The 27,500-nt window shown below is 36.9% G+C and overlaps 1 protein-coding gene across 7 annotated transcripts in view; it reads left to right on the top strand.

Annotated features, from left to right (window-relative positions):
- adar (adenosine deaminase RNA specific) overlaps nt 1–27,500 on the top strand; it is a 166,390-nt gene that overhangs the window by 83,162 nt on the left and 55,728 nt on the right. For 3 of the 7 annotated variants that reach the window (XM_028794868.2, XM_051923246.1, XM_028794869.2), the window contains exons 7-9: nt 7,106–7,259; nt 15,917–16,088; nt 16,228–16,321. The exons of 1 other annotated variant lie outside the window; for it this stretch is intronic. In XM_028794868.2, the coding sequence (XP_028650701.1) occupies nt 7,106–7,259; nt 15,917–16,088; nt 16,228–16,321 (420 nt within the window). Of the gene's footprint in view, nt 1–7,105; nt 7,260–15,916; nt 16,089–16,227; nt 16,322–19,505; nt 19,526–27,500 lie in introns of all 7 variants that reach the window. 3 more of the 7 variants (XM_051923247.1, XM_051923244.1, XM_051923242.1) reach the window with 3 other exon arrangements.

The following is a 27,500-nucleotide window of genomic DNA, read 5'->3' as shown; positions in this document are numbered from 1 at the left end:
TATATGTATATATATATGTATATGTATATATATATATATATATATGTATATATATATATATATGTATATGTGTATATATATATATAATATACTAGCCATGTGCGCCCAACTACGTTGCGCGTGTTAAAGTTGTCTGTGAAGGGCTCCCTGTTTAAACACGGCTGCCAGTCGTGAAATGGGCCCTTCGTCGCACAGCATTATGATTTTTTATAAGGGAAACAAAATTACAAAAGAAAACCCTTGGACATTGATTCGATAGGAACGACCTACTCGGAATCACTGTCCGAATAGTAATTATGTGGTGGTGTAGGAGCATTTCTGCTTCTCTCCGTTCACAGTCTGTCTCGTTTTCACGACGCTGTTGTTTCCTCTCACGATCTCTTCTCAACCTTTCTCCAGTCTCGCAGGTTGCTTTGTGGCAATCCAAAGAGTAAGGCAATATACACGGAGCAATGGTTATAAAAGGGGGACACATAGGTATCCAGGCTCTTTAAAGCATAAATAGGGATCACTTCACTGACATGTGAGCAAGCCACGGTACAATTGTGAGACGCGCAGCACTTGCCGGCTACAACGTAACAATAATAATTTCCGGAACGTGCTGTTACATTGTCATTCATTTTAGCCACTGTCTTTCTTTCATTCATATGTTACGTAGGCACGTACCTTTTATCTTCGGCAATCTCATTCTCTAACCAGGCCTCAGGAGCTAACCAGCATAACACTGTCCACCACCCCTTTCGTTATTCCGGCACATTGTTGACATCTGTGAGTAACAACAACGTACTAAACTGGAAGGTGGTCTACACATGCGTGGAATTCGCGGACAAACAAAGATGAAGATCCAAATGAAGATTATATATAAAGATTAGTTAATTTAAAGCACAACAATTTGTTTAGTTTGAATGTCTGTGTTTTGAGGTGTGACTGGAGTACTACAGTCTTCAGTAGTATAAGCCTGGAGGAGATTCTTAATGCAATGCCTATGTTTTAGCTGTCTCTCTACTGCCATCTAGTGCTTCTTCTTCTAATTCATTTGCAGACAAACAAAGATCAAGATCCAAATGAAGATTATATATATATATATATATATATATATATATATATATATATATATATATATATATATATATATATATATATATATATATCAGTACACTGCTGATCAGCACTGTAGGCTTTTTGAGACAAGTAATTAATATTACAACCCAATAAAAATTGTCCACTTAATCATAACTAGGATCTTGAACATTACTGGCATTTTGGAATCGTCTCTTTAGTTGTGATTTTTGGTCTTACTCAGAGCTATCAAGTAGTGCTGGGCGGTATGACCAAAATTCTATATCACAGTATTTTTCAAAATTATACCGGTTTCATGGTATTCAACTGTATTTTTTTCCCATACATCAGTGGATGTTAACCACATTTTCCACTGCAATTACTGGCAAAGAATAACCTATTCCACTGTCATGAGAATTGTAAATTGTACAAAAAAAAAACATTTTAATGTGCACACAAGTATTAATACAGGTTTGCATGGCCCATAAAGTGATAGTTTTCAAGGAGGTGGCACTAATGAAGAGAAGGAATCACATTGCATGACAGTTGCAGTCAAAATATAGAACCTTTTTATTGAACAAATTTTGCAAACAACTTAAGCTATAATTTTGACAACATATTTTCAACCATCCAAAGAGGCATTTAGACTTAGTAAAATATCCAGAGGTGCTTGACAAAAGTTGTATTACACTGACCATGTCTTAGAAAAGGAATAAATAGTAAATATTTTTTGTAAACCAACTACACTTTCTGTTAATGGTAACCATCTCTGTCCACCGACACGTTAAAGTGAATTTTTAAACAACTTTACCATCATTAAACTGCATAACATTTAAACTAATAAATAATAACAATAAAATAAATAATAGTGCAGCTTCCAGTAATAATACTATTACTTCAAGACTTCAAGCCCAGGTGCATTACACAGTATTCACCAAATAAAAATAAAATAAAACAAGTGCAACTTGGTGATGACATCTTTACCAACTGAACCATCATTTAGGCAAATTGCATTAATATGGACCTTGCTTCAAGCAAGGCTATATACATAAATAATAAAACTGAAACTTGCATTTATAATGCTATTTGTGGTATAGCCCTACGGAATCGTATTAGGGCCACAGTGAAGAAAAAAAATATGGACACAGGGAAGAGAAAAAGAAACTATATGTCGAGAATAAAGTCGGCATGTTGACTTTATTCTCGACATTTCCACTTTAATCTTGACGCTTATGTCGAGATTAAAGTCGACATTTCCACTTTATTCTCATGGTTTATTTTATAATTAAAGTAGAATGTCGTAAACTAAATTTCATCCTAAAATCAATGTTTAATTTGCTAGATTTTCTCAAACCCCGTCATAATTTAATGTAGCACATTAAATGCTTTGTGTTGTGTTCCCCAACCCAGTTGTTAATCACTGTGCATTAAACTGACTTCCTCCGCACTAAGAGGAGGCGCTGGCAGCGATCGCCGCACAGAATAGTCAAAGTGAACTTTATTGTCATCTCAACCATATACAAGTATACAGATAGAGAAAATTGCAAAGCTCAGGGTCCACAGTGTAACAACATGACGTGCAAATAATAAATTAAAAATAGAATTAAAATTTAAATTTAAAATTAAAACACAAACAAGACAAGACATTGTGCAAAGACAAGACAAAGAAGTAGCAGCAATACTGATGTGTAAGATATGTAATATAATAAATAATAGATTTAGATAATACAGAAATTAGCAGTGTATGATAATAGTTGTTTAAGACATGTGTAAACAATGACAGGTCAGAATGTTTCACAGCAGAAGGATAACAAGAGTGTCAAAATACTTAAAGGTCAGTATGAGATTTTCTCTACCTGCACACTCGTCTTTGCAGGACAGTGGCTCGTGTGTATGAAAGTTCTGTTTTTAGAGGTGGTTGAGGCAGTGTGGATGATGTAACGGGGCAGCCTGGTGTTAAGGAGTCTAACAGCTTGGGGGTAAAAACTCTCCTGCAGCCTGGCAGATCTGGCTTTGATGCTGTAGTATCTTCTCTTGGATGGCAGAAGTGTGAAAAATCCATGTGAGGGGTGTAAGGGGTCCTGCACAATGCTGCAGGCCTTGCGGACACTGCATTTGTAAAATATGTCCTGTAGTGAAGGGAGAGGCACCCCAATAATGTTCTGTGCTGTCTTCACTATCCTTTGCAGGCACTTGCGGTCAGATATGTTGCAGCTGCCATACCAGACAGTGATGCAGCTGGTCAGAACAGTCTCAATGGTGCCTCTGTAGAACATGGTGAGGATGGAAGGGGGAAGACTTGCTCGCTTCAGCCGCCTCAGGAAGTGTAGTCTCTGCTGTGCTTTCTTGATTAGTGATGAGGTGTTATGTGTCCACATAAGTCCCTCATTTATGTGCACACCGAATACATTCACTTCATGATATTCCTGCTCTCTGAAAATTTAGAATGCTAAGATAAATACTTGATATCATTTTCAGGATAAAATGCATTAAAGCAGGTATTAAACATGCACGGTAGTGTCGCGGTAGTGCTGCTCCCTTGCAGTAATGGGTCCCCAGGTGTACGTTCAGTGTAGAGAACTTTATAGCACGTGTGATGAAGCTCCAAAAAACTGGATGTATGAATGGGTATCGCACAGGTTTAACTTAAATATTGTTTAAATGTTGGGTTTGTGATCTGGAGATCAGAAACACAAACACAGAATTCAATGGATGTTCTTCTGAGTGGGCTTTCTTTATTGCATGCGTGCTGTCCGTCTGACGTACCAAACCCTCAGCTCCTACCCTTCCTTTTTCTTTCTCCACCTAACCAATCACCACACGATAAACGTCTTTGTGAAATTAAAACGAGTTATAAACTTAGACAACAGAGTGTTCAGAACTTTAAAAAAAAATCTTCATTATACATGTTTAATTATGCCATCCATTCAGGGTTGCTCTCATCCCAGCAAGCATTGTATGTGAGGCAGGAGCAAATCCTGAGAGCCAACACATCGCAGGGTGAATACGAGCAAAACATACACTAGCAGGGTCAATATACAGTGCATCCGGAAAGTATTCACAGCGCATCACTTTTTCCACATTTTGTTATGTTACAGCCTTATTCCAAAATGGATTAAATTCATTTTTTTCCTCAGAATTCTACACACAGCACCCCATAATGACAACATGAAAAAAGTTTACTTGAGGTTTTTGCAAATTTATTAAAAATAAAAAAATTGAGAAAGCACATGTACATAAGTATTCACAGCCTTTGCCGTGAAGCTCAAAATTGAGCTCAGGTGCATCCTGTTTCCCCTGATCATCCTTGAGATGTTTCTGCAGCTTAATTGGAGTCCACCTGTGGTAAATTCAGTTGACTGGACATGATTTAGAAAGGCACACACCTGTCTATATAAGGTCCCACAGTTGACAGTTCATGTCAGAGCACAAACCAAGCATGAAGTCAAAGGAATTGTCTGTAGACCTGCGAGACAGGATTGTCTCGAGGCACAAATCTGGGAAGGTTACAGAAAAATTTCTGCTGCTTTGAAGGTCCCAATGAGCACAATGGCCTCCATCATCCGTAAGTGGAAGAAGTTCGAAACCACCAGGACTCTTCCTAGAGCTGGCTGGCCATCTAAACTGAGTGATCGGGGGAGAAGGACCTTAGTCAGGGAGGTGTCCGAGAACCCGATTGTCACTCTGTCAGAGCTCCAGAGGTCCTCTGTGGAGAGAGGAGAACCTTCCAGAAGGACAACCATTTCTGCAGTAATCCACCAATCAGGCCTGTATGGTAGAGTGGCCAGACGGAAGCCACTCCTTAGCAAAAGGCACATGGCAGCCCGCCTGGAGTTTGCCAAAAGGCACCTGAAGGACACTCAGACCATGAGAAAGAAAATTCTCTGGTCTGATGAGACAAAGATTGAACTCTTTGGTGTGAATGCCAGGCATCACATTTGGAGGAAACCTGGCACCATCCCTACAGTGAAGCATGGTGGTGGCAGCATCATGATGTGGGGATGTTTTTCAGCGGCAGGAACTGGGAGACTAGTCAGGATAAAGGGAAAGATGACTGCAGCAATGTACAGAGACATCCTGGATGAAAACCTGCTCCAGAGCGCTCTTGACCTCAGACTGGGGCGACAGTTCATCTTTCAGCAGGACAACGACCCCAAGCACACAGCCAAGATATCAAAGGAGTGGCTTCAGGACAACTCCGTGATTGTCCTTGAGTGGCCCAGCCAGAGCCCAGACTTGAATCCGATTGAACATCTCTGGAGAGATCTTAAAATGGCTGTGCACCGACACTTCCCATCCAACCTGATGGAGCTTGAGAGGTGCTGCAAAGAGGAATGGGCGAAACTGGTCAAGCATAGGTGTGCCAAGCTTGTGGCATAATATTCAAAAAGACTTGAGGCTATAATTGCTGCCAAAGCTGCATTGACAAAGTATTGAGCAAAGGCTGTGAATACTTATGTACATGTGATTTCTCAGTTTTTTTATTTTTAATAAATTTGCAAAAACCTCAAGTAAACTTTTTTCACGTTGTCATTATGGGGTGTTGTGTGCAAAATTCTGAGGAAAAAAAATGAATTCTTGGAATAAGGCTGTAACATAACCAAAGGTGGAAAAAGTGATGCGGTATGTGAATATTTTCTGGATGCACTGTAGCATAACAAAACCCCACATCCTACATGACTTTGAAAGGAAACTGAAGCACGCCGAGTAAACCCACCAGAAAAACATGCAAATTCAAGGCAGGAACACCCGGGACCCCCTTGCTGCGAGGCAGCAGTGCATCCTCCACGCCATTGTGCCCCAAATGATTAATACATGCTTTAATGCATTTCATCATGAAAATGATATCAAGTATTTATCTTAGCATTCTAAATGTTCAGGGAGCAGGAATATCATGACGTGAATGTATTCTGTGCGGCGATTGCTGCCGGCACCTCCTCAGTACAAGAGAAAGTCAGTTTAAGAAGCACGTACCAATTTAACATGGCTCGGGGAACACTTAGCACAAAGCATTTAGAGTGCTACATAACTTATTACGGGGTTTGAGAAAATCTAGTAAATTACATAATCATTTTACGTGAAGTTTAGTTTACGATGTTCTACTTTAATGACAAATTACGAGAACAAATTCAACATGTCTACTTTAATCTTGACATAAACAGCGAGAATCAAGTAGAAATGTCGAGAATAAAGTCAACATGTCGTCACACTATTACGCAGTACCCAGGTACATTACACTGTATTGAAAAAAAATAAAACAAGTACAACTTGGCTTGCAGTATTATTCAGTAGTATAGAAACAGTATTCACAGATTTGAACATAATGATCCATGTCCGACCTTTTAAAATCAAAGTATCTCCAGGCAACGGACGTGACTCCTTTTTTTCGGCAAAAGTTCTTCTATGTCATCATATTCAACTTTACGTCTGCTACAGCTTCAGTTTCAGAATGTTCTCTGCCCATTTTCTGTCCATTGTTGCATGCCTATTTAGCGGTGTAGCAATGAAAAAGAGCCCCAGTGCAACACTTCCACTAACGCATGTACTCCGTTGTATCTGTTTAGCGGTGTAGCAGTGAAAAAGGTCCCCCCTTAAACAGTTTCCTGCTGCGCCACGTTCAGAACGTTGTTTAGCCAATTTAAACCGATGTTGTGTTATTAGAAAAATCCATATCATAACAAAAATAGAAAATGGTTTTCGGTATGAACTGGCATACCGCCCAGCACTACTATTAGTAGTACTTTTTGTTATATAACCAATGACTGATATTGATCCAGAATGTTTTTAGTTCTGTGTTCAAGGACTGCCATGATGAAATTTATTTTCAAAAACATTTCTTTGGCAAAAATTTTAAATATGATAATTCACCGCCATTGACTGGATTATGGAGTATTTCATAGTGGAATATTCTATAGTCCAGTTTCTAAAGAGTAATCTTTTGAAATTTCACATATTGTAAATTAAATTCTTCTAATGGTGTATCTTTTCTACTGTCATTATGCATTACTTTCACACCTTTCAGTTAATTTTTTTTTTTTTTTTGTAGATTCACATATCAGGCAAAAGTAGGAGGCCGTTGGTTTCCCCCAGTCAGTGCAAACAACAAGAAGCAAGGGAAACAGGAAGCAGCAGATGCAGCACTAAGAGTACTCATTGGGGAAGCAGAAAAGGCAGCTCGCACAGGAGAATTTATACCTGAGGTGAGAGTGTGTGTGTAATTTAAGTAGCACACTTTGGTTTCAGTAACATCAAAAACAATGAAACCAGTTTTAAAATGCTTTCTTGAGAAAATAACAATGTTGTATGTCTTTTCTTTGTTCTTATTTTAGACATTAGATTGTTGTGTACTTGAGAAAGACATTGTAGATTAAAATTAGAGCATTCTGAAAATTATTTGTAACACTGAAAAACTGTAGCAGGCAAAGAAGAGATACAACATTGTTACTTTTTATATATATATATATATATATTCTATAAATGTCCTAGTCTAAAGCTATTTGAGAAAAGCTGTAGTAGACACAAGAAAGTAAATTATTAAGTAGTAAAAAATTTGATTTCAGTCCATAGAAATAGTTAAGCCCTCACACATCATAATGTGTACTGATTCTAAAATCATGTATTGCAGAGGTGTCAGCTAATTGCGAGGAATTCCCACTCCATTCTTCCCTATAGGCCTCCAGTTTTGAAAGTATTGACTAGCAGTATCTTTATGTAAGCAAATGTTGGATTTTAGTTTTGGGATTAACTAAATACTCAGCTCAGAGTAGAGCCACTGCTCCTCCGCATCGAGAGGAGTCAGATGAGGTGGCTTGGGCATCTGATCAGGATGCCTCCTGGACGCCTCCCTGGTGAGGTGTTCTGGGCACTTCCAACCGGGAGGAGGCCCCGGGGAAGACCTAGGACACGCTGGAGGGACTATGTCTCCCGGCTGGCCTAGGAATGCCTCAGGATTCTCCCGGAAGTGCTAGAAGAAGTGGCCAGGGAGAGGGAAGTCTGGGCATCTCTGCTCAAGCTGCTGCCCCTGCGACCTGACCTCGAATAAACAGAAGAGGATGGATGGATGGATTAACTAAATACTGTCCAATAAACTATGTTCTGAGTAAAAACTTTGTCTGACTTTTCTGCTGATTCCCCTTGCAGCAGTGGCTGAATGAATGAAAATGACATTGCCTTTTATGAAAATCAACAACAAAAACAATCATACAATGTATTACTGCCTACCTACAGCAAACAAAATCAAATTGAAATAATAAAGCATTTGAATTCACCATACCAAATGCATCACATTCAGTCCATTAAAGTAAAAAATGAAATGGAACTGCAAAAAATTATTCAGTCATTCACAATAAAATGCTTATTTCTAGATGAGAAACATAGGAGGTTTTATTTTGGAAAAATTGTTGCTCCTTCATGAATTTTGTTGTAGTGTGATTACCACTGAATAGCATGTCAGGTGTGCTCATTTCTGAAAACAGCAAAGTTAACTTAAATCAAATGAAATTTTCAGTGTTCATTTTCACTTCAATATTCTTGCGCATACACAATGCATTTGTTCATACAGTGCCCGCTGTGCATTTTTTGTGGTAGGCTGAATTGTCAATTAGAACTTACATGTGGCAATATATAAAATCTAGGTGTTGACTTTGAATCCAGGTAATCTACCACATGTGTTATTGACTAGCATTAATTTTAAAAATAGTTCTTCAAAGAAAAATGTTTACTGTATTTTCCGTACCATAAGACGCACTTTTTTTTCCTCAAAAGTGGGGGGAAAATGAGGGTGCGTCTAATAGTCCGAATGCTGTCCAGCAAGGCTGTTGTAAAAGGATACAGTGGACCCTTGACTTAGGAACTCAATTCGTTCACGAGGGCTGGTTGTAACTCAAGTTGGTTGTAAGTCAAGACTATTTTTCCCTTAAGAAATAATGGAAATACCCATAATGCATTCCGAACCTCCCACAGCAACACTTACTTAACCTTTTCATAATAAAAAAGGGTTGTATAATGTGCATAATTTACCAAAACACCAATAATTTTTCTAACGTACTAACCAAAAAGTTATAAAAAGTGCCTAGCGTACCAGAAACAACAATTCCATACTGTACTCACCATTTAATTTGACATCTTTGGGCTGCAGGAAGGGAGGAGGAGGAGAATGAAATGGAAGGTGGTTATTGTTTGGAAGTAGCCTCCTTATACAAATCTTTTCTTTGTAAAATTGTCGAGATGGTGGATTTCGACATGCTGTACATATTAGCAAGATCGGTCACACAAACACCACTCTCATATTTCCGCACAATGTCCTTCGTTTCGATTGTGATCGCTTTCTTTACCTTCGTTAGCTTCTCTTCCTTCCTTATCAAATATCGAAATAAATGATATAAATCACTGCACTGACCGAAATTATGACTGACGCTTATGAACACTCTCGGCTATTTGTTTACAATCTCACAAGCGGATACACGTGACCACATTCGGGTCGTAACGCAAGATGTTGGTCATGAAACAAAAATTTTGGTCATAAATCAAGTTGTTTGCATGTCAGGCCAGTCGTATATCAAGGGTCGACTGTATTTGTTTGCCCGTGGTGTCCCATGCGCTGTCGCCCGCTGCTGCGTTTGCTTACTATCGCTTACGGTACTTACAATTTACAGTTCAGGTGCTGGAGGTGATGTCAGCCCTTCCCGCCCCTCATAGCCACAGCCGCTCAATCAGCAACGCCATACGGACGGGCGCCGAGGGAATGCCCATCCACCACTCTTGGACACACCAAACCAATCAGGTGCTGGAGGTGATGTCAGACCTCCCCGCCCCTCGTAGCCAGAGTTGCTCAATCAGCGATGGCGTACGGACAGGCGCCGAGGCAATGCCTGCCCACCACTCTCAGACACGCCACACCCCCTGCATCAAATAACGTGAAAGGATAGCGTCCGCCAACAGTAGGAGTCGGATGACCTCGATGGCGATGACGGCGGGGAGGGGGAAGGACTTAATGTACCGGTACCTGGGAAAATAAAAGATTATTAAAACCATGACAGCCTGTGACAGTCGTCTCCCTTTCTCCCTCCGCCCGCTTCTTACTGTGCTGGTACTAATGTGCTGCTCCATGTCCAGCTTGTTGCAGCTGTGTTCGTGAGAGCACTGCATTTCCCGCCTCCTGGAGTCTCAATGGTCAGTCAGTCATTCATTCAGGTCAAATGATCAGCACAGCTCACGCCTCCCCTGTGTGTGTGTGTGTGTGTGTATGTGTGTGTGTGTGTGTGTGTGTGTGTGTGTGTGTGTGTGTGTGTGTGTGAGAGACACTGATTGACTGACTGACAGGATCAGATCATCAAAGACAGGTCCAGACAGGAGGATTCAATTCCATCACCAGAAGTGTTCTAGGTACCGTAATAATACAACAAAATGTGTTTAAACAAAAAACAAATGTACAGTGGTATCTTAAAAAAAATAAAAATAAAAAAAAGCCCTGCCTAGGTGCTTTTTTAAAGGGCACTAACCAGCAGCACTTACAAAACAAAATAAAGGCATGATCAGCATCTATGCACTGCATAGTTACTGCTCACGCTACTCACCCATCTGTGGAGCCGCTGTCCGCCTTGTCACCTGCTCCATTCGGCGGAGCACGGGTTCGTTCAGTCGGCCTCTTGATTGGCCAGCCGGGACTATATGATGCCGCACAGTGCCCTGACAGACGGTATCCTTCAATAAGGGCGCGCACAAAAAGGCGAGCTTCAAAAGGGCAACCTCAATTGGGTGCGGCGAATAAAGGCGCGCGTAAATAAAGGCGAGCTTCAAAAGGGCGACCTCGATTGAGCGCGGCATTTTAATATTCTTGCTTTCGCCTTTTTATACGTTCAATCATTGCCTTTATCTAATAAATAGTAAATAAAGGCGAGCTTCAAAAGGGCGACCTCGATTGAGCGCGGCATTTTAATATTCTTGCTTTCGCCTTTTTATACGTTCAATCATTGCCTTTATCTAATAAATTTTCTGTAATAATTTTGTTGCGTTTGTCTTTATTCGCTGCGCCCAATTGAGGTCGCCCTTTTGAAGCTCGCCTTTTTGTGCATGCCCTTATTGAATAGAACCCCCTGACAGGCAGGCAAGGAGCCCATCATGGCAGGAGACAGCAGGAGACGAGAAGATTAGCATATAAAATTCCGTTTAAATTGGAGGCAGTAAAATATGCAAAAGAACATGGAAACAGAGCAGCGGAGAGACATTTTGGGCCACCTCCAACTGAAAAAATAAAGAGAGTGGAGGAAACAGGAGGATCAGCTGCAAAAATTTGACAAAACTACCGGTAAACACACTTTTCGTGGGCATGTTTCAAAATGGCCACAGTTAGAAATGGACATGAAAGAATGAATCACACGTCACCAGAATATGGGCTTCTCAGTTTCTACAAAAAAGATCATCTATGAAGCCAAACGCATTGCTGTAGAGAAAGGCATTAAGGATTTTACTGGCTCACCATCATGGTGCTACAGATTTATGAAGAGAAGCGGCCTTGCTATGCGCACCAAAACAAGAATTGCACAAAAAATGCCACAAGAATATGAATTGATTCTGTCTTTTCATAAATTTGTAATTAATGCTAGGAAAAAAAATGATTTTCCAATTGACCAGATTGGGAATATGGATGAAGTCCCGCTAACCTTTGATGTGCCATTTAATAAGATGGTTGATCTCAAAGGTGCCAAAACAATAACTGTGAAAACCTCAGGACATGAGAAAACACATTACACTGCTGTGTTGTCCTGCTGTGCTGACGGCACCAAATTGCCACCGATGCTCATTTTCAAAAGGAAAACCTTTCCAAAAGATGTTATTCCACGAGGAGTTGTTGTGCATGTTCATGAAAAAGGATGGATGGATGAAAATGGAATGAAAGTATGGATTGAAAAAGTGTGGTCCAAACGTCCTGGAGGGCTTCTGAAAAAATCTGCTTTATTAGTGCTTGACCAGTTCAGAGCACATATTAGCGAAACAACAAAAAACAGATTTAAAGAGGTGAAGACTCATCTAGCTGTAATTCCTGGGGGTCTTACCAGCCAGTTGCAACCTCTCGACGTTTCAATCAACAAACCATTTAAAGTCTTTATGAGAGAACAGTGGAACAAATGGATGGCTGCTGGGAATCATGATCTGACTCCTACTGGATGAATGAAGAGGCCCACTATCACTCAAGTTTGTGAATGGGTTAAAACATCATGGCAGTCAGTGAAGGAGGATATCGTTGCACGATCATTCAAAAAATGTGGCATTAGCAATGTCTTAGATGGAACTGTAGATAATATCATATATGAAGAAAGTGATATAAGTGATTGTGAGCAACTGAGCTTTATAAATTCTGACACTAGCGATGATGAGTTTTTGGGGTTTCCAGAAAACTAGACAAGTGCTTGAGCCTCTTAAGTCTTTCCTCATTTGTTAATGGAAGTGATGATGGTTCTTAACCCTTTAACCGCCAACTCCCTAAATATTCCCCATGCCAGGAGAAATCTGAACAAATTTCGTTTTTTTACTTTACATTTATTCAAGCAGTATTTACCTGCTGAAATACGTGCTGAAATGTTTCAAATAAATGGTCAATCAAAGGACGTAGCTTGAACAAGCAGTCACGGTTTGGATCTTTCTTATCTGGCTCAGATAACGGGCAGCAGTCCTGTTGAGATGCTGGGGATACACCCACTCATCGCCTTCATCCGATGCGTCGTCATTCACAGTATCATGCAGCGCATGTTGCTGATCATCATTGTCGCTAAAATCTTCTTCAGAACTGCTACAATCATGATCAGAATTATTGTCCAAAATCGCCTGCAAAACCTCACTTGAAGTCAGTTTACGTTTTGCCATATTCACAGCTTTCACTTTCGAATCACGTCACGTGAGCGGCCAATACAACAGCAGAGTTGTCGAAATACAACGTAGTAATAATACCCACGCCAAACTGTCAGTTATACTACGTGCCAGGCATTCATATAACCACAGGCAAATGTGCCGGATACTTCCGGCAGTAAGGCGTTAGCAATAACGCAACGATGCCAGATATATCCGGCAGAGGGCGGTTAAGGGGTTAACACCACTGTTGAGTTTACGCTGTTAAATATTACCATATTTTGCTATATTCTAATAAATATTTTAGTATATCGGTACTATTTGGTTCAGAATATTTTTTTCTTGTTTTCCTGCTCTAAAAACTGGGTGCGTCTTATGGTCAAGTGCGTCTTATGGTCCGAAAAATACGGTAATTATAAAACCGTTTATTAAAAGTAATGTTGTAAAGTGATTTCCCTGTGACATTGTTCTAGTCATGAACATTGAACTACTTATTTCTGGAGAAACTGTTAATATCAACTGAGATGCTAATCATCGCAACCATTCATTTGTTGCAAAAAGTTTTGTCTTTTAATACAAGAAGCTTCTATATTTCTATTTGTGAAAAGAATTGCTTACAATTGTGTGCTACCAGAAAATGGTACAATGTGCACAACATATTTCCTAAGCCTTGGGAACAAATCCTTTACAGTCAGTAGAAATATAACAAAGAAACTTTGGTGAATTTACTTTGCAAGACATCTGCAACATTATCCACATCAACAGCACAAGGCAAAAGAAAACTGTAAAGCCTGTGTTTCAGTTCCGTAATGTCTTGAAAGTGAGATTCAAGTTCATGATGGAAGGATAGCAACTTGAGCTGCATACCTGAACACTGATCGGTAAAACTGGGTGAAAATTAACAGGTTTTGCTTGTTGCAATTGAATCGCATAATTTAAAGTTTGAAGAATGGAGGAAAAAGATAAATTGGCACACTTTACCGAAATTAAGAAAGATAAAAAGCACTAGGCACTTCAAGTCTCTGATTCATAGACATCACCGGGTGCTGAGTGTCTTCTCTGGTGATGCTTTGACAATCCACCAATGTAGCCATTTTCAGCTCCTGCTTGTTTTTGGGGCCTGTGTCCTTAAGTTTTCTTTTCAGCATATAGAAATGGTGTGCATCTTGCAATGTGGCCTCTGTATTTTTGTACATGACGTCTTCTGCAGAACATAGTCTCTGACACATCCAACTCCGTCTCCTGAAGACTGTTCCTCAGCTGTCATAAGGAGTCTTCCTTAGCCTACCAGTCCCTTTGTGATTATTGAGCTCACTAGTGCATTTTCTTCTGATGATATTCCAGACAGTTGATTTAGGTAATCCTAAAGTTTTACTGATGTCTTTAATTGTCTTATTCTCATTTTTTCAGCCTCATGATGGCTTGTTTGACTTTCATTGATACAACTGTTGTCCTTATATTGAACAGTTGCAACTACAGACTTCAAAGATAGTCTCTAGGTAGAAGCAAGCCTATGTATCTTATGTCTTTACTAATGAAGCAGTGAAACACACCTGAGTAATCAGACGCCAATTGTCCCAAATATTATGGTGCTCTGAAATGGAGGGACCATATACAAAAAGTGTTATTTCTACATGCTCTGACTTACAAAAATGCAAGTATCCTTAAATTAAAGTCTGCAATGTGCACTTTAATCACGTCTGAGTTGTCTGATTTATTTAAACTGTAGAACAGAGGGATAAATCAGGAAAAATGTGTATTTTGTCCCAAACATTATGAGGGGCAGTTTATGTTGAGGGATGATGTAGGATACAGTGTAAATTATGTACACCAAGGAGTAGCAAGCTATCACATAGACTGTATGTAGTATCTGATGGATACAGATATACGGGACATATACTGTATACTTATTTACATATACAATAAAATCCCCTAACCGATTGATATTGAGATATTGAGGGACCAAACATATATACCTACGCATCCAGTAAAAGTTTTGTGTACACATATGGATTTGCCATGTAGGTTTTTTTTTCTGCAGTATGTGTTGACAATTAAATTGTCAACAAGAACAAGAAATAGTTTTAAAAAATGTTCCCGTAGTTAAGATTCAGGTATTGCTTTACTGTTCGCGATCCCTGAAAATTAATCTAATAGTTTGAAAACTGTTAAACTAAATTATTAATAAATTATTGATGAACCCTGCTACATCCATGTAAATTATTAAGACATCTTTAATAAATATAATGTGGTTCAGTTATTTTGTAAAATTATTTAGCATTCAGTTATTCATTCTGAACACATTTATTTTAACAGAATGTCCTAAGACCTGCAGCCTATACTCGCAGCATAAAGTGAAAATGAAGTTTTTTAAACAGTTAAAAAATGATGTATTTGTATGGTTCAGTTTATGTATATCTCATGGTAGGTACTTAAACTGTTAGCACCAGTCATTCTTTGAGATGAGTTTGTTTTAAACCATATATTATGGAAATGTTAAATGGTTACCTGTGAGATTTATTTTATCCAGTTGCAGTTTATATGTAGCAGCATAATCCAAGTATGAATTTTTGTCTATATCATTTAGCTCTTACATACCTGTTAGTATATTTATTTTTAAATCATAAAAAAATCACCTTCAAGATGAAAATTATTTGTAAATCTCGACCGTGTCATTGTTCCTCACCATAACCTGTTTAAAAGGACCTGAAAGACATGTTTAATTATTGATATAGTGAGAAAATTATGTATTAACATAAATAATGTATTAATAAAACATTTTTTGTCTCTCCTAATTTTTTCTTAGAAAGCATTTTAGAAATGGGACTTATTTTCCTTTTATTGGTAATTCTTAAATCTTTAAGCATGTTGTATCAGAAGGTAAATCAATATATAGATCAAAAAATACAAGCTTTGGCCCAAACCGGTCTTTATTTTCTTTTGTGATACCCAGTTTTTAAATGACTGAATTTATATTTCAATAACTGAATATTTTTGTCTTTTTTTGTTACAGCTTCCTGTCAGTGGCAGCACATTACATGACCAAATTGCCATGCTCAGCCATCAGCGTTTTAATTCTCTTACAGCACGTATCCAGCATAGCTTGCTGGGCAGAAAGATTCTGGCAGCTATTGTGATGAAGAAGGGAGTAGAGACCCTGGGTTCTGTTGTTAGCATTGGGACTGGTATGTACCCACACAAAAGACTAATACCAGTAAACATACCTCAAAAGGATTTTTTTGTTGATTATCTTATATATAGCTTACAAAAATTCTACATAAATTAAACGGTATAATAAATATTTTAATTTCTTTAATTTATTAGGAAACCGTTGTGTTAAAGGGGAAGAGCTCAGCCTTAAGGGTGACACAGTAAATGACTGCCATGCTGAGATAATCTCACGAAGGGGTTTCATTAGGTGAGTTTTGTAACTGAATCTCCCCAATCTTCTTATTGTTATTGATTATTTTGTGGTGGTATCCAGATTTACCGGTACTTTCTTTTCCCGAATTTAACTGACATTATACCTTTTTTTTTTTTTTTTTTGCAGTAAATGGGAGGGGTGTCTGGGTTAAACAAGGATCCGGGTTATCTAAATATTTATAAACACAATCCTTATTCTCTTTGCAAAGAAAGATTACCGGATGATATATATCAGAAGAGTTTTGAAAACCAAAGGTTTTTGGGTTTTTTTTTTTCTCTTGGGTTTTTTTTTTTCTCTAGGCTTCACATTGACAATCAGGAAATGTATCCAATGGATTTTTTGTCTGCAGTTTTCCAATGAGTAGTTTGGCTGCTGCCTTCTCTACAACCTCTTCAGTGTCTTGCCATATTGTAATAAATAATTAGGATCAAAATTATAGTACTGGTAATTACGACAAGTCTTGAAATTGACTGATCATTACGTTCATTGTAATATATGTTTCAACTAGTTTGTGGTGATGCCCCAAAAATTATGAAATTGAAAAAAGTGGTATTAAAGCTATAAGATTGGATGTAGTGGGTTTTATAATGTGTATGGGGGCATTATCATCCTGAAAAAGACATCGTGTGAAAACACTGTACTGTAAGGTGCACCTCATTCTATAAAATTGTTTCAGATCCATTCTCGATTATACAAAAATTTAGAGCACTCATCAGACAACTCCCGCTTCAAGCCGTTATAAATCTAGGTTTAGGTTTAGGTTTATTTGTTATATATAGGTTAACACAGGGTCAACATACAATGCAATGTGTATGACGAGAAAAACAAGTCACTCAGCCTAGATCCAATAAAGTTAAAAAATAATTTTGAAAAATTACAAGTTAAAAATAGACTAGCCATACAAAATAAAATGTGTATGTTTTGAAGAAGTTATTGAGCAATATGAGTTGAATGAGCAGCAAGTACAAATGACAGTTATTGCACAGATAATGTTTTATAAGTACAGATGCATATTCCATAAAGTGCAGATGCATGTTCCAGTCAGTATTCAGAGTGTGTGCAGGTACAGTTTTGTGCGTGAGTAGTGCAATGTAGATGTAATGCAATGTAGGTATAATGTACCGGTAAGTGTTCAGGTGTTGCTGTTGAGGAGTTGAATGGCCTGGTGGTAAAAACTGTTTTTAAGTCTTGTAGTCCGAGCAAGCCAGACTCCTGTATCATCTGCCAGACGGTGACAAGGAGAACAGCAGGTGTGATGGATAGCTGTGGTCCTTTATGATGCTGCTTGTCTTACGCAAGCACCGATGGAGGGTAAATGTCTTCAATGGCAGGGAGACTCTTGCCCGTGATGTGGTCTGCTGCCTTCACCACTCTCTGTAGTGATTTCCGTCTGCTGGCAGAGCAGCTCCCATACCAGACGGTATCTCATCAAATCTCTCATCATATTTAACAGATGGCAATAGATATTGTGGATTAAAGGCATTCTTTGCTTTTTTCCATATGTAGATTTGCTTGGATTGTTATAAATACAGTCAAAGGTGAATCTTCACACCACATTACATTTTTTTCCATTTCTCAAGGTTCCAGGTTTTGAATCTGTGCATTGGCATAAAGCTCAGAAGGTAGTTTTTGTTGAATTCAGTCTATTTTAATCTATACTAATTTTTGAGACGGCACATTTCTGAATTTTAGCAACTATCCTATAAAATGTCTATTTGTTGTTGCCCGTAATCTTCAACTTATAAAGTACAGTTTTTCTATTCACAATGTACTTTGTCTCTGTTTGGCAATGCTGTCATTATTCTTGTGAGTTATTCTTGTAAGTCGATACCAATGATCCAAAAATGTCATTAGATTTTTCTTTATTAAATAGTTTTGTAACAATGAGTTATACTCAAAAGTAATAGCGATAACTGAATAGAAATGTGTTAGTAGACTACATTAAATATGTGCTTTTTAAAAACACTTTCAGTGGAGTTAAAAATAGAGCATAAATAGGCTTCTTGTGGCTCAATAGATTCCACACACAGCAGATTCCAATTCAAGTGATGTGAAAAATGGCATTGATTGATGTGTGTTATTGGTGGAGGGTCAGTGACTAACTGTCATTCAATTTTTTTAAACATAACATTTTTAAAATTATATCCAATAGAATAGTATCCAATAATTAGCAATTGAAAAATATCTATTAATACAAATTCTACCAATACTAGTATAATATCAATATTACACTATGAAAGGAGAAAAGGAATTTGGATAAGTTCCCTTTCTAGCCATTAATATTAGTTAAAACACAGTAATTTGTTTAAATTATATAAATAAGTAAGAACTTGTAAAGTGAACTGATTTATTGTATAATGGTAATACGAATTGTACACAATAGGTTTATGTGAATGTTCATGTATATCTGAAACTAAAATATCAGGAACTGGGCACCAGAGATCAGGCGGATTAAGCCACCGCAACCTCCCACCTCCTGATACCATTGTCTATTTTTACATTACTTAGGGCAGTTTTGCCTTTCCCATGTTAATAATTAGTTCAAATACCATTTAGCTGCAGGTTGATAATGTTGGTTCTTTACAAATCTTCAGATGTTATTATTCAATCAGTTCAGTCTTGTATATGCTTGTATATTTGGTTTCTGCTTCCATTTATTTCCTGAGAAGTGACGTTTTTTTGTACAGCACAATGTATTTGAGATATCACAACAAAAGTTTAACTGTCTCAACAAATTTCTTTAAAGTAAAAGTGTGCTACATTTCAACAAAATTAGTCCATGATGGGCGAGTTGCTGCATGCAGGTAGACAAATAGACAGAATGACACACGCAGGCTTTTTATAAGAAGTGCTTTGCGCATTATATGTGAATGCACCTAAAAAATGAACAGAGTCTTTATATTCATTCTCTGATTGCATCAAGCTCATTTACAGATATCTGTTAAAGGAACCATTAATTTTCTAACCTGTTTATACAGTTCATGGTTACTATGGACTGTGCATGCTGGCAGTGTTAAGAATAGCTATACTGTATAGCAATTAAAAATTGAGGCAGGTTTCAGACAAAGTGTCTGTTTTACTTGTCCGACAAAGAGGATATTTAGCATCCCTGTACTTGTGATGAAATAGGCGTCTCAATTAGTTAATACCCAAATAAAATTTATTTAGTGTTCTGAAGCACAAGGCACTGCAAAAACTGTATATTTCATTGCTATTTATGAATATGTAAAAATGAAGGTTGTGTCAGTTGTTTTATTTTTGAAGCCAAACTAATGTTACTGAGTATAACCCCAAAAATGTGATAATTGTAGTAAAAGCCAAAGTCATATATTTAATATGTTAGTGAGTGTAATGCAGCCTGCCAAATACACTGAAGGTCCCGCCCCATTAATATTCTAATTGTGGATTTGTACACAGGCTAAGTACTAACAAAGTCTTATCAATCATATAAGATACTTTGAAAACAACACGACACAGGCTATTTCACAGGATTTAAATTAGAACACTCTAGAACAGAACGGGCCATTCAGCCAAACAAAGCTCGCCAGTCCTATCCACTTTATTCTTACTTGAAATTCCCTAAAGTTTTACTGTCTATCATGCTACTTGGTTGTTTATTCCAAGTGTCTATGGTTCTCTGTATAAAGAAAAACTTCCTAATGTTTGTGCTAAATTTACCCTTAACATGTTTCCAACTGTGTCCCCTTGTTCTTGATGAACTCTTTTTAAAATAACAGTCTCCATCCTCTGTACTAATTCCCTTAATAATTTTAAACACTTCAGTCATGTCATCTCTTAATCTTCTTTTGCTTAAACTGAAAAGGCTTAGCTCATTTAATCTTTCTACATAATTTATCCCCTGTAGCCCTGTGGATTTTTTTTAGCACTGCTATGTTCTTTTTGTAGCCTGGAGACCAAAACTGCACACAGTACTCTAGATGAGGCCTCACCAGTGCATCATAAAGCTTGAGCATAACATCCTTGGACTTGTTCTCTACACATTGTGCTATATAACCTAACATTCCATTATCCTTTATAATGGCTTCTGGACACCGTCTGGAAGTTGATAGCATAGAGTCCACTACAACTCCTAAATCCTTCTGATAAGGTGTACTTTTGCTTTTCAGGCCTCCCATTGTGTATTCAAACCTAACATTTTTGCTTCCTCTGTGTAAAACTTTACATTTACCAGCATTAAACTTCATCTGCCACAAATCTGCCCAAACCTTTATGCTATTCAAGTCCTTCTGTAATATTTTAAAGGATTCCAGAATATCTGCCAATCCATCTGTCTTGGTATCACCTACAATTTTAACCAGCTTGTTACTTATATTCTATCCATATTGTTTATGTGTATTAAAAATAGTAGTGGCCCTAGCACTGACCCCTGTGGAACACCACTATTAACATCAGACAATTACGATAAGGTTCCTTGCACCAACACCCTCTGCTACCTGTGGCAGAGCCAATTCTGCACCCATCTAAAAACATCATCCTGAACTCCCACTTCTTTTAGTTTGATGTCTAACCTGTCATGTGACACCTTATCAGATGCTTCCTGAAAGTCCAGATAAATAATATACACTCCACTTTGATCATACCCTTTTGTTGCTTTCTCATAGAATTCCAGCATAATTCTGAACTCATGCTAACTGTTCAGAAAAAGACGATGCTCAATTTTGTCCTTAATAATTCCTTCCACTAATTTTCCTGTGATGCACGTTAAGTTTACTGGCCTGTAGTTGTTTGGATATGCCTAGTCACCCTTTTTATATAATGGGATAATATTTGCCATTTTGCAGTCTTTAATAACAAATTAGGGTTAGTGCTGTTTACTGCTTGTGCTGTTTGACACATTTGCAAAACAAAAGACGCTGATAAGGAGGTACAGAGGAATTTAAGGTGGCCTAGGATTATTAGTTTTTTCGTAGGCTTCAGGGATTCTAGTATTAACTTGGCACAGAAAACTTGACCAAGAGATGGAGAGACATTTTGTTAAAAGACTATAAAAGATCAACATCTAATTTTTCTGATACATGCTGTGTTTGGCAAGGCACAATGACAATTACAAGCTTTGAAGTGAACAGTGATTCAATTACTTTTAAAGAATCTTTCTATCAGATGAATCAATATGCCTTAACACTAGAATTACCAGAGCCTACGAAAAAACTTGTAGATCCGTCCCACCTTAAATCGCTTCTTAAATCTGTTCACACCTCTCAGCCAGCGTCTTTTGTCCTCTAAATGTGCTGATAAAGACAAGCTGCCAGCAGCCAGCTATTCCATCCCCCCACCGACTTAGAACGTGCATGAACTTCTCCCAGCTCAGGCCTTGATTGATTATCTGGGAGTGAAATGGAGTTTTAGAGTAATAATAGATTGTTATTTGGAACACACGCATTTCATGTGTGTTCCATTTCTACAGTAATCTGTGTAAACACAATGTTAAAACAGAAACTTTTTCATATTTTAGTAATATAATGAACCTTCCCACTGACTCAGCAAACACAAGCTATAGGCTGAAAACCGGGAAACGCTGCTCTTCTGATTTGAATATTACTTTACAAAAAACAGCAAATATCTACAATTGACACATCAGTATTTACTGCAGATTCTTCTGATCCAAAAAAAATCCAAGCACATTATTGTACGATAGTACCAAATGCTATAACTATTTATTTCTTTGTGTTATCAACGTGAAACTTTAGACAGGTACAGTTGACACCTCTGAGAACACCTCAGATATTCTGAAAAAACCACCCTGGCATTACTTGTACATGAGGCATATTGTCTCAGAAAACAAAAATATGAAAAAAAATTACTTTGAGTTCCTATTTTTTTCCCCAATTTTAACTGCACCTTCTAAGTAAAGGAATGTTTAAATCTGATGCAAAAACAGATTCTAGAAGTTATCTGTCAGGTTTTAGTGAAAAAATTATTAATAATAAGGCTTTATTTTGGGGAGCCTCTTCCCTCAGGTGGAGATTGCTGAAAAATGTCCTCGGGGTTTAAAGGAATTTTGTCCACAATAGGGCAACATGTCCAAAAACCTTTTGTTTTCTTCAGTAAATTCACTATTTTAAATTATTTTAAAATATTGTCTATCTGTCTATATTGAAGGGTAAATTGTGTCTGTTGTCAAGAAGGAATTCTTATTTGCCTGCAAAACCTTGATAACGGTTTGCAGATTGCAAATGCATGTTTAAACATATCAATGCACAGAATGTATCCCTACACAAGAAATGTCTTAATCGATTTGAGCAAATGGACAAACTTAAAGAAAAAGCCTGTACTGTGGTCTAAGGTTGTGTCCACTGTCAGAATAGGCATGATACTTAATGGCTATAGTGAGCTGAAATGCCTGTCAGAATCATACAACGTTGTACTTTAGCACTCTGCTTATGCTCTGTCTTTTAAAATCATATGGATTTTTGCATGTTTTACATCACTTTGAAAATTTAAGTTTTGAATAAAAAAAATCAAAGCAACATATATAAAACCAGTTTGGTTTCACCACCAGGTATGGGTAAGTGCCTTACATAATGTGTCTATATGGTAAGAAGGAGCAACTTTGCTTTTAAATTAGGTAAAAAAAAGATGTACTTGTAAGCTTGATATGAGTGAGTTTAAAAGTTAGTATGCTTTAAGATGGGTTAACAGTACTCTGTAATAGAGGTTAAAAATTAAATTAAACCATCTTCTTAACCTTCTTAAACCAAATACTTTACGGGGCTGCAAGGTGTTTTCCTTTAAAGCAGAAGCAAGTGGTGAATGGGTTTGCAGGTCAACCACAGGGTATAGTAAAGCCTGTGCTACGAAAATAGTTTTAAAATTTTACATGCATTTGATATACATGTTGCAACATGTTAATTTCGGAATCTTAAGAGAAGCAAATCTGTGCTTAGTTGTCAGGCGCCAAATCTCATTTTTAATCTTCTAATAGCAAAAGTAGAGTGCCTGCTATTCAGTGAAAATAACCGTTTTAGTTTTTATATTTGTGCTTCTAACATTTCCTACTTTCTGCTGACTGCCTTCTCTCTCAAAGGACTGGTGAGCCGAAACCCTACTCGTTTGTTTTGGGCAATCGACCTTCTAAGTGCTTCTAACTTGAGAGCTGGCATTAATCCATATTTTAACTGCGGCATATCCATACTAGATATTTGCATGCTACGTTAGCCAAACATCTTAATCTGCTTCCCCTGCATTTAGTGCTTGGATGCATGAATTGAAAGAAGGAGATTATGGGGAGTATGAATCAGTGATAGTGTGTGTGTGTAAAATTTTTTATATATATATATATATATATATATATATAATATAATATATATAATATATATATATAATATATATATATATATATATATATATATATATATATATATATATAATATAATAAAATAATATATATATATATATATATATATATATATATATAAATAAATATAATATAATATATATATATATATATAATATAATAATATAATATATATATATATATTAATATAATATAATATAATATATATATATATATATATATATATATATATTATATAATATAATAAATATATATATATATATATATATATATATATTAATATAATAATATAAATATATATTTATATATATATATATATATAATATATAATGTTTTTTTGATTTTTTATAATTTTCCTGAACTGTAGCTGTGATATCTTTCACTTGGATGTTATAGGTTGGACTGAGTAAGTAAAACTGGGAAGAAATATTTTTTGTGTGTGTTTTCATTTAAGGCTGTAAAGCTAAAAAAAATGGGAGTATTTCGAAGGGGGTGGTTCATTTCTGTACCATTTCTTTAGCTTTAAATAGAGGGAGAGAGAGACACTTGTGAGGTCGAATGTTCCTTCAGATCTGCTGATGAATAGCCTCAGGTGATGCCATTGAAATGAGCTGCTTCAAAAAAGATTTGAGGTCTGTCTTGTTTAGTGAATCTCTGCATAAGTAATAGCTATAAGGTTTTTTAAATTTGGGAATTGTAACTCGTTTATACTGTCAGGTCCTTAAGTATTTGGATAGTGACACAATTTTCATAACTCTGGCTCTGTATTGCACAAAATGATTTGAAACCAAAATAGACTTTGCAACCATTTTTCTGAAAACCTCACTTAACAAAAACCCCCCACATTAACACCCCCGACCCCAGGTAAAAGGTCTGGAATTGATTCCAATGTGGAATTTGCATTTGGAAGTGGTCACTGTGAACTCTTAGTATGAGGTCCAAAGAGCTATCCATGCTAATAAGAACAGTTCATCTTAAGCTGAGAAAACAAAACAAAAACCCCTTATATGGACAGCAGAAACACAAGGAATGGTCAAATCAACCATTTGATATTTACTTAAAAAGAAGGAATATACTGGTGAATTCAACAGCTCCAGAAGGTCTGGAAAACCACAGAAGGCACAACTGTGCTGGATGATTGAGGAATTCTGTACATGGTGAAGATAAACCCCTTCACAACATTTAGCCAAACGAGGAACACTCTCCAGGAGGCAGACCTATCACTGCCGAAGTCTACAATCAAGAAGACTTCATGAAAGTGAAGACAGAGGGTTTACCACAAGTCACAAACCACTGGTAAACCTCAAGCATAGGAAGAACAAATTAAACTTTGCCAGAAAATATATTTTAAAAGTCTGTCAAGCTCTGGAACAGTTTTCTTTGGACAAAGGAAACTAAGATTAATATATACCAGACACATCATCTGAGGCAGTTTTATGGCATGATCTTGCATGGCTGCCAAAGGAAGTTAGTCACTAGTGTTATTTGGTGATATGACTGCTGGCAAGTAAGTAAGTAGCAGGATAAATAAGTATAAGGATAAATAGCAGGATGAATTCTGAAGTATATAGAGGTATACTATAGCTAAATAATGCAAAAGTGATACAACAACACTTGAAATTACAGATGGACAATGAGCCAAACAATAATGTAAAAGCAAACCCAAAGCAAAAAAGTAGAATATTCTTCAATGGCCAAATCAATCAACTGACCTCAACCCAATTGGACATGCATTTCACTTGCTGAAGGCAAAACTGATGGCAGAAAGTCCCAAAGAACAAACAGTAATTGAAGACAGCTGCTGTAAAGGACTGGCAATGCATCACTAAAATGGAAACCCAGCACTTGGAAATGGCCATGGGTCCCATACTTCAGGCAATCATTGACTATAAAGGATTTTCAACCAAATATTGAGGTAGCAGAGTTAAAGATGCTAAGATTTGCATTGGGTGTGACAAGGATGGATAGGATTGGAAATGAGTACATTAGAAGGTCTGCTCAAGTTGGATGGTTGAGAGACAAAGTCAGAGAAGCGAGATTGCATTGGTTTGGACATGTGCAGAGGAGAGATGCTGAGTATATTGGGAGAAGGATGCTAAGGATAGAGCTGTCAAGGAAGAGAAAAAGAGGAAGGCCTAAGAGAAGGTTTATGGATGTGGTGAGAGAGGACATGCAGGTGATGGGTGTAACAGAACAAGATGCAGAGGACAGAAAGATATGGAAGATGATCCGCTGTGGCAACCCCTAACGGGAGCAGCCGAAAGAAGAAGATTGAAAATGATCATTATATTTATGATTATGTTTCTCCAAATACTTTTGATCCTGTGAAAATAAGGGGTCTATGTATAAAATGCCTGTCTTTTCTAAACATTTCAAACAATTCATTTTGTTAAACTCCTTGAATTAAAGCCTAAAGTCTATACTTTAATCTTGATTGCTTTGTTTGAGATAAATTGTGGTGGTGTACATTGCCACAATTACTAAAATTGTGTCACTGTCGAAATACTTATGGACCTGACTGGATTTTGTTTTGAGTTATTCATTTCTGGAAATCACTTTTATATCCTTGTCCTGTAACACTTGTTCCCCAACAGTCCCCAAACAAATGTTACTCTGTTATGTTAAACTTTTTTGTAAGCTGCTTTGGACAAAAGCATCTGCTAACCAAATAAATATAAATGTAAATGTTTCTTATAGTGAATTTTCTAACAGAATCCAATTCCATTTTTCTATGTTTTTTAGAACTAGACATAAAATTGGGCCATGCGTGGTTCTTTCTCAGTATGTAAAATCTATGCTGATATTATTGATCAGTGATTATTTTCAACCTTTTTTGTTATACATATGCCAGTTCTGTAGACTTAGCATTTTATGTGTTAAGGGTACTTTTTAATTAATTACCTTTTACGCCAAATAGAGTAACATATGTAGGATTGAAGATGAGATGGAAACACTTGTGATTTAGACCCATAATGTAAATATCAAAGTAACAATAATCCTGTACAATGTAGAAATAATTCTGGAAAAATAATCTAAAATTAATGAAACTGTAGAAGAGCACCAGAAAAGGACTGTTAATATCACAGGTTTCCTCCATCTGTCTAACATTTAATGTTATCGATATTCATTTAAGGTCTTTCTGGTCATCAGGAAAAATATTCATTACTACAGTGCAGTCAACAATTTAATGTATGCTTTATTTTTCTGACAAATTTTAGACCTTAGCCCGCTGTCATTTTGCTTTGACAGTTTGATGGAAAAAAGTAAAATAGCACGAATGAATACAGGAATAGCAATAGGTACCAGTAACACCTTTTTCTGGCTCCTAGTAAGCAAAGGTTAATTTAAAACTTAGTTTGGAGCAAATAAAAAAAAGTACAAAAATAAATTTACAGAAAGCATTTATTTCACATATTGATATATTGTACAACACACCTTATACTGGTTTGTACTGGATTTATTATTATATCATGTTCTAAAATATATTTAAGCTTGTGGTTATTTAATGCCTTGAAAACAGCTCCAGATATATTTTATTTCAATAATTTACTTTTAATTAGTTAATATATATCAATAGAAAGTTTGGACAATCTCACAAATATGATAGGTTACAAAGCTAGTTATAGATTGCTTAGGATTAATCCTAGTCAGGCCCAGTTGTTAATAATAGTATTCACATAATTGTCCATAATAATTAAATTTGATTGAGTTTTCTAGGGGTAGTATGAGAGGGCCATAAGTGATAGTCTTCTTCAATCAATTGATCCCAAAAAGGCAGAAGGTGTATTTACTTGCCTTTCATTATAAGATCAAGCTTACAAGAAACCATAAAAAAAAGACAGAACAAAAACTTAAATT

Source organism: Erpetoichthys calabaricus, chromosome 2, assembly GCF_900747795.2.
Source record: "Erpetoichthys calabaricus chromosome 2, fErpCal1.3, whole genome shotgun sequence".
Lineage (NCBI taxonomy): Eukaryota > Metazoa > Chordata > Cladistia > Polypteriformes > Polypteridae > Erpetoichthys > Erpetoichthys calabaricus.
Note: the sequence above shows the minus strand (reverse complement) of the source record. Positions and strands in the feature narration are given on the sequence as shown.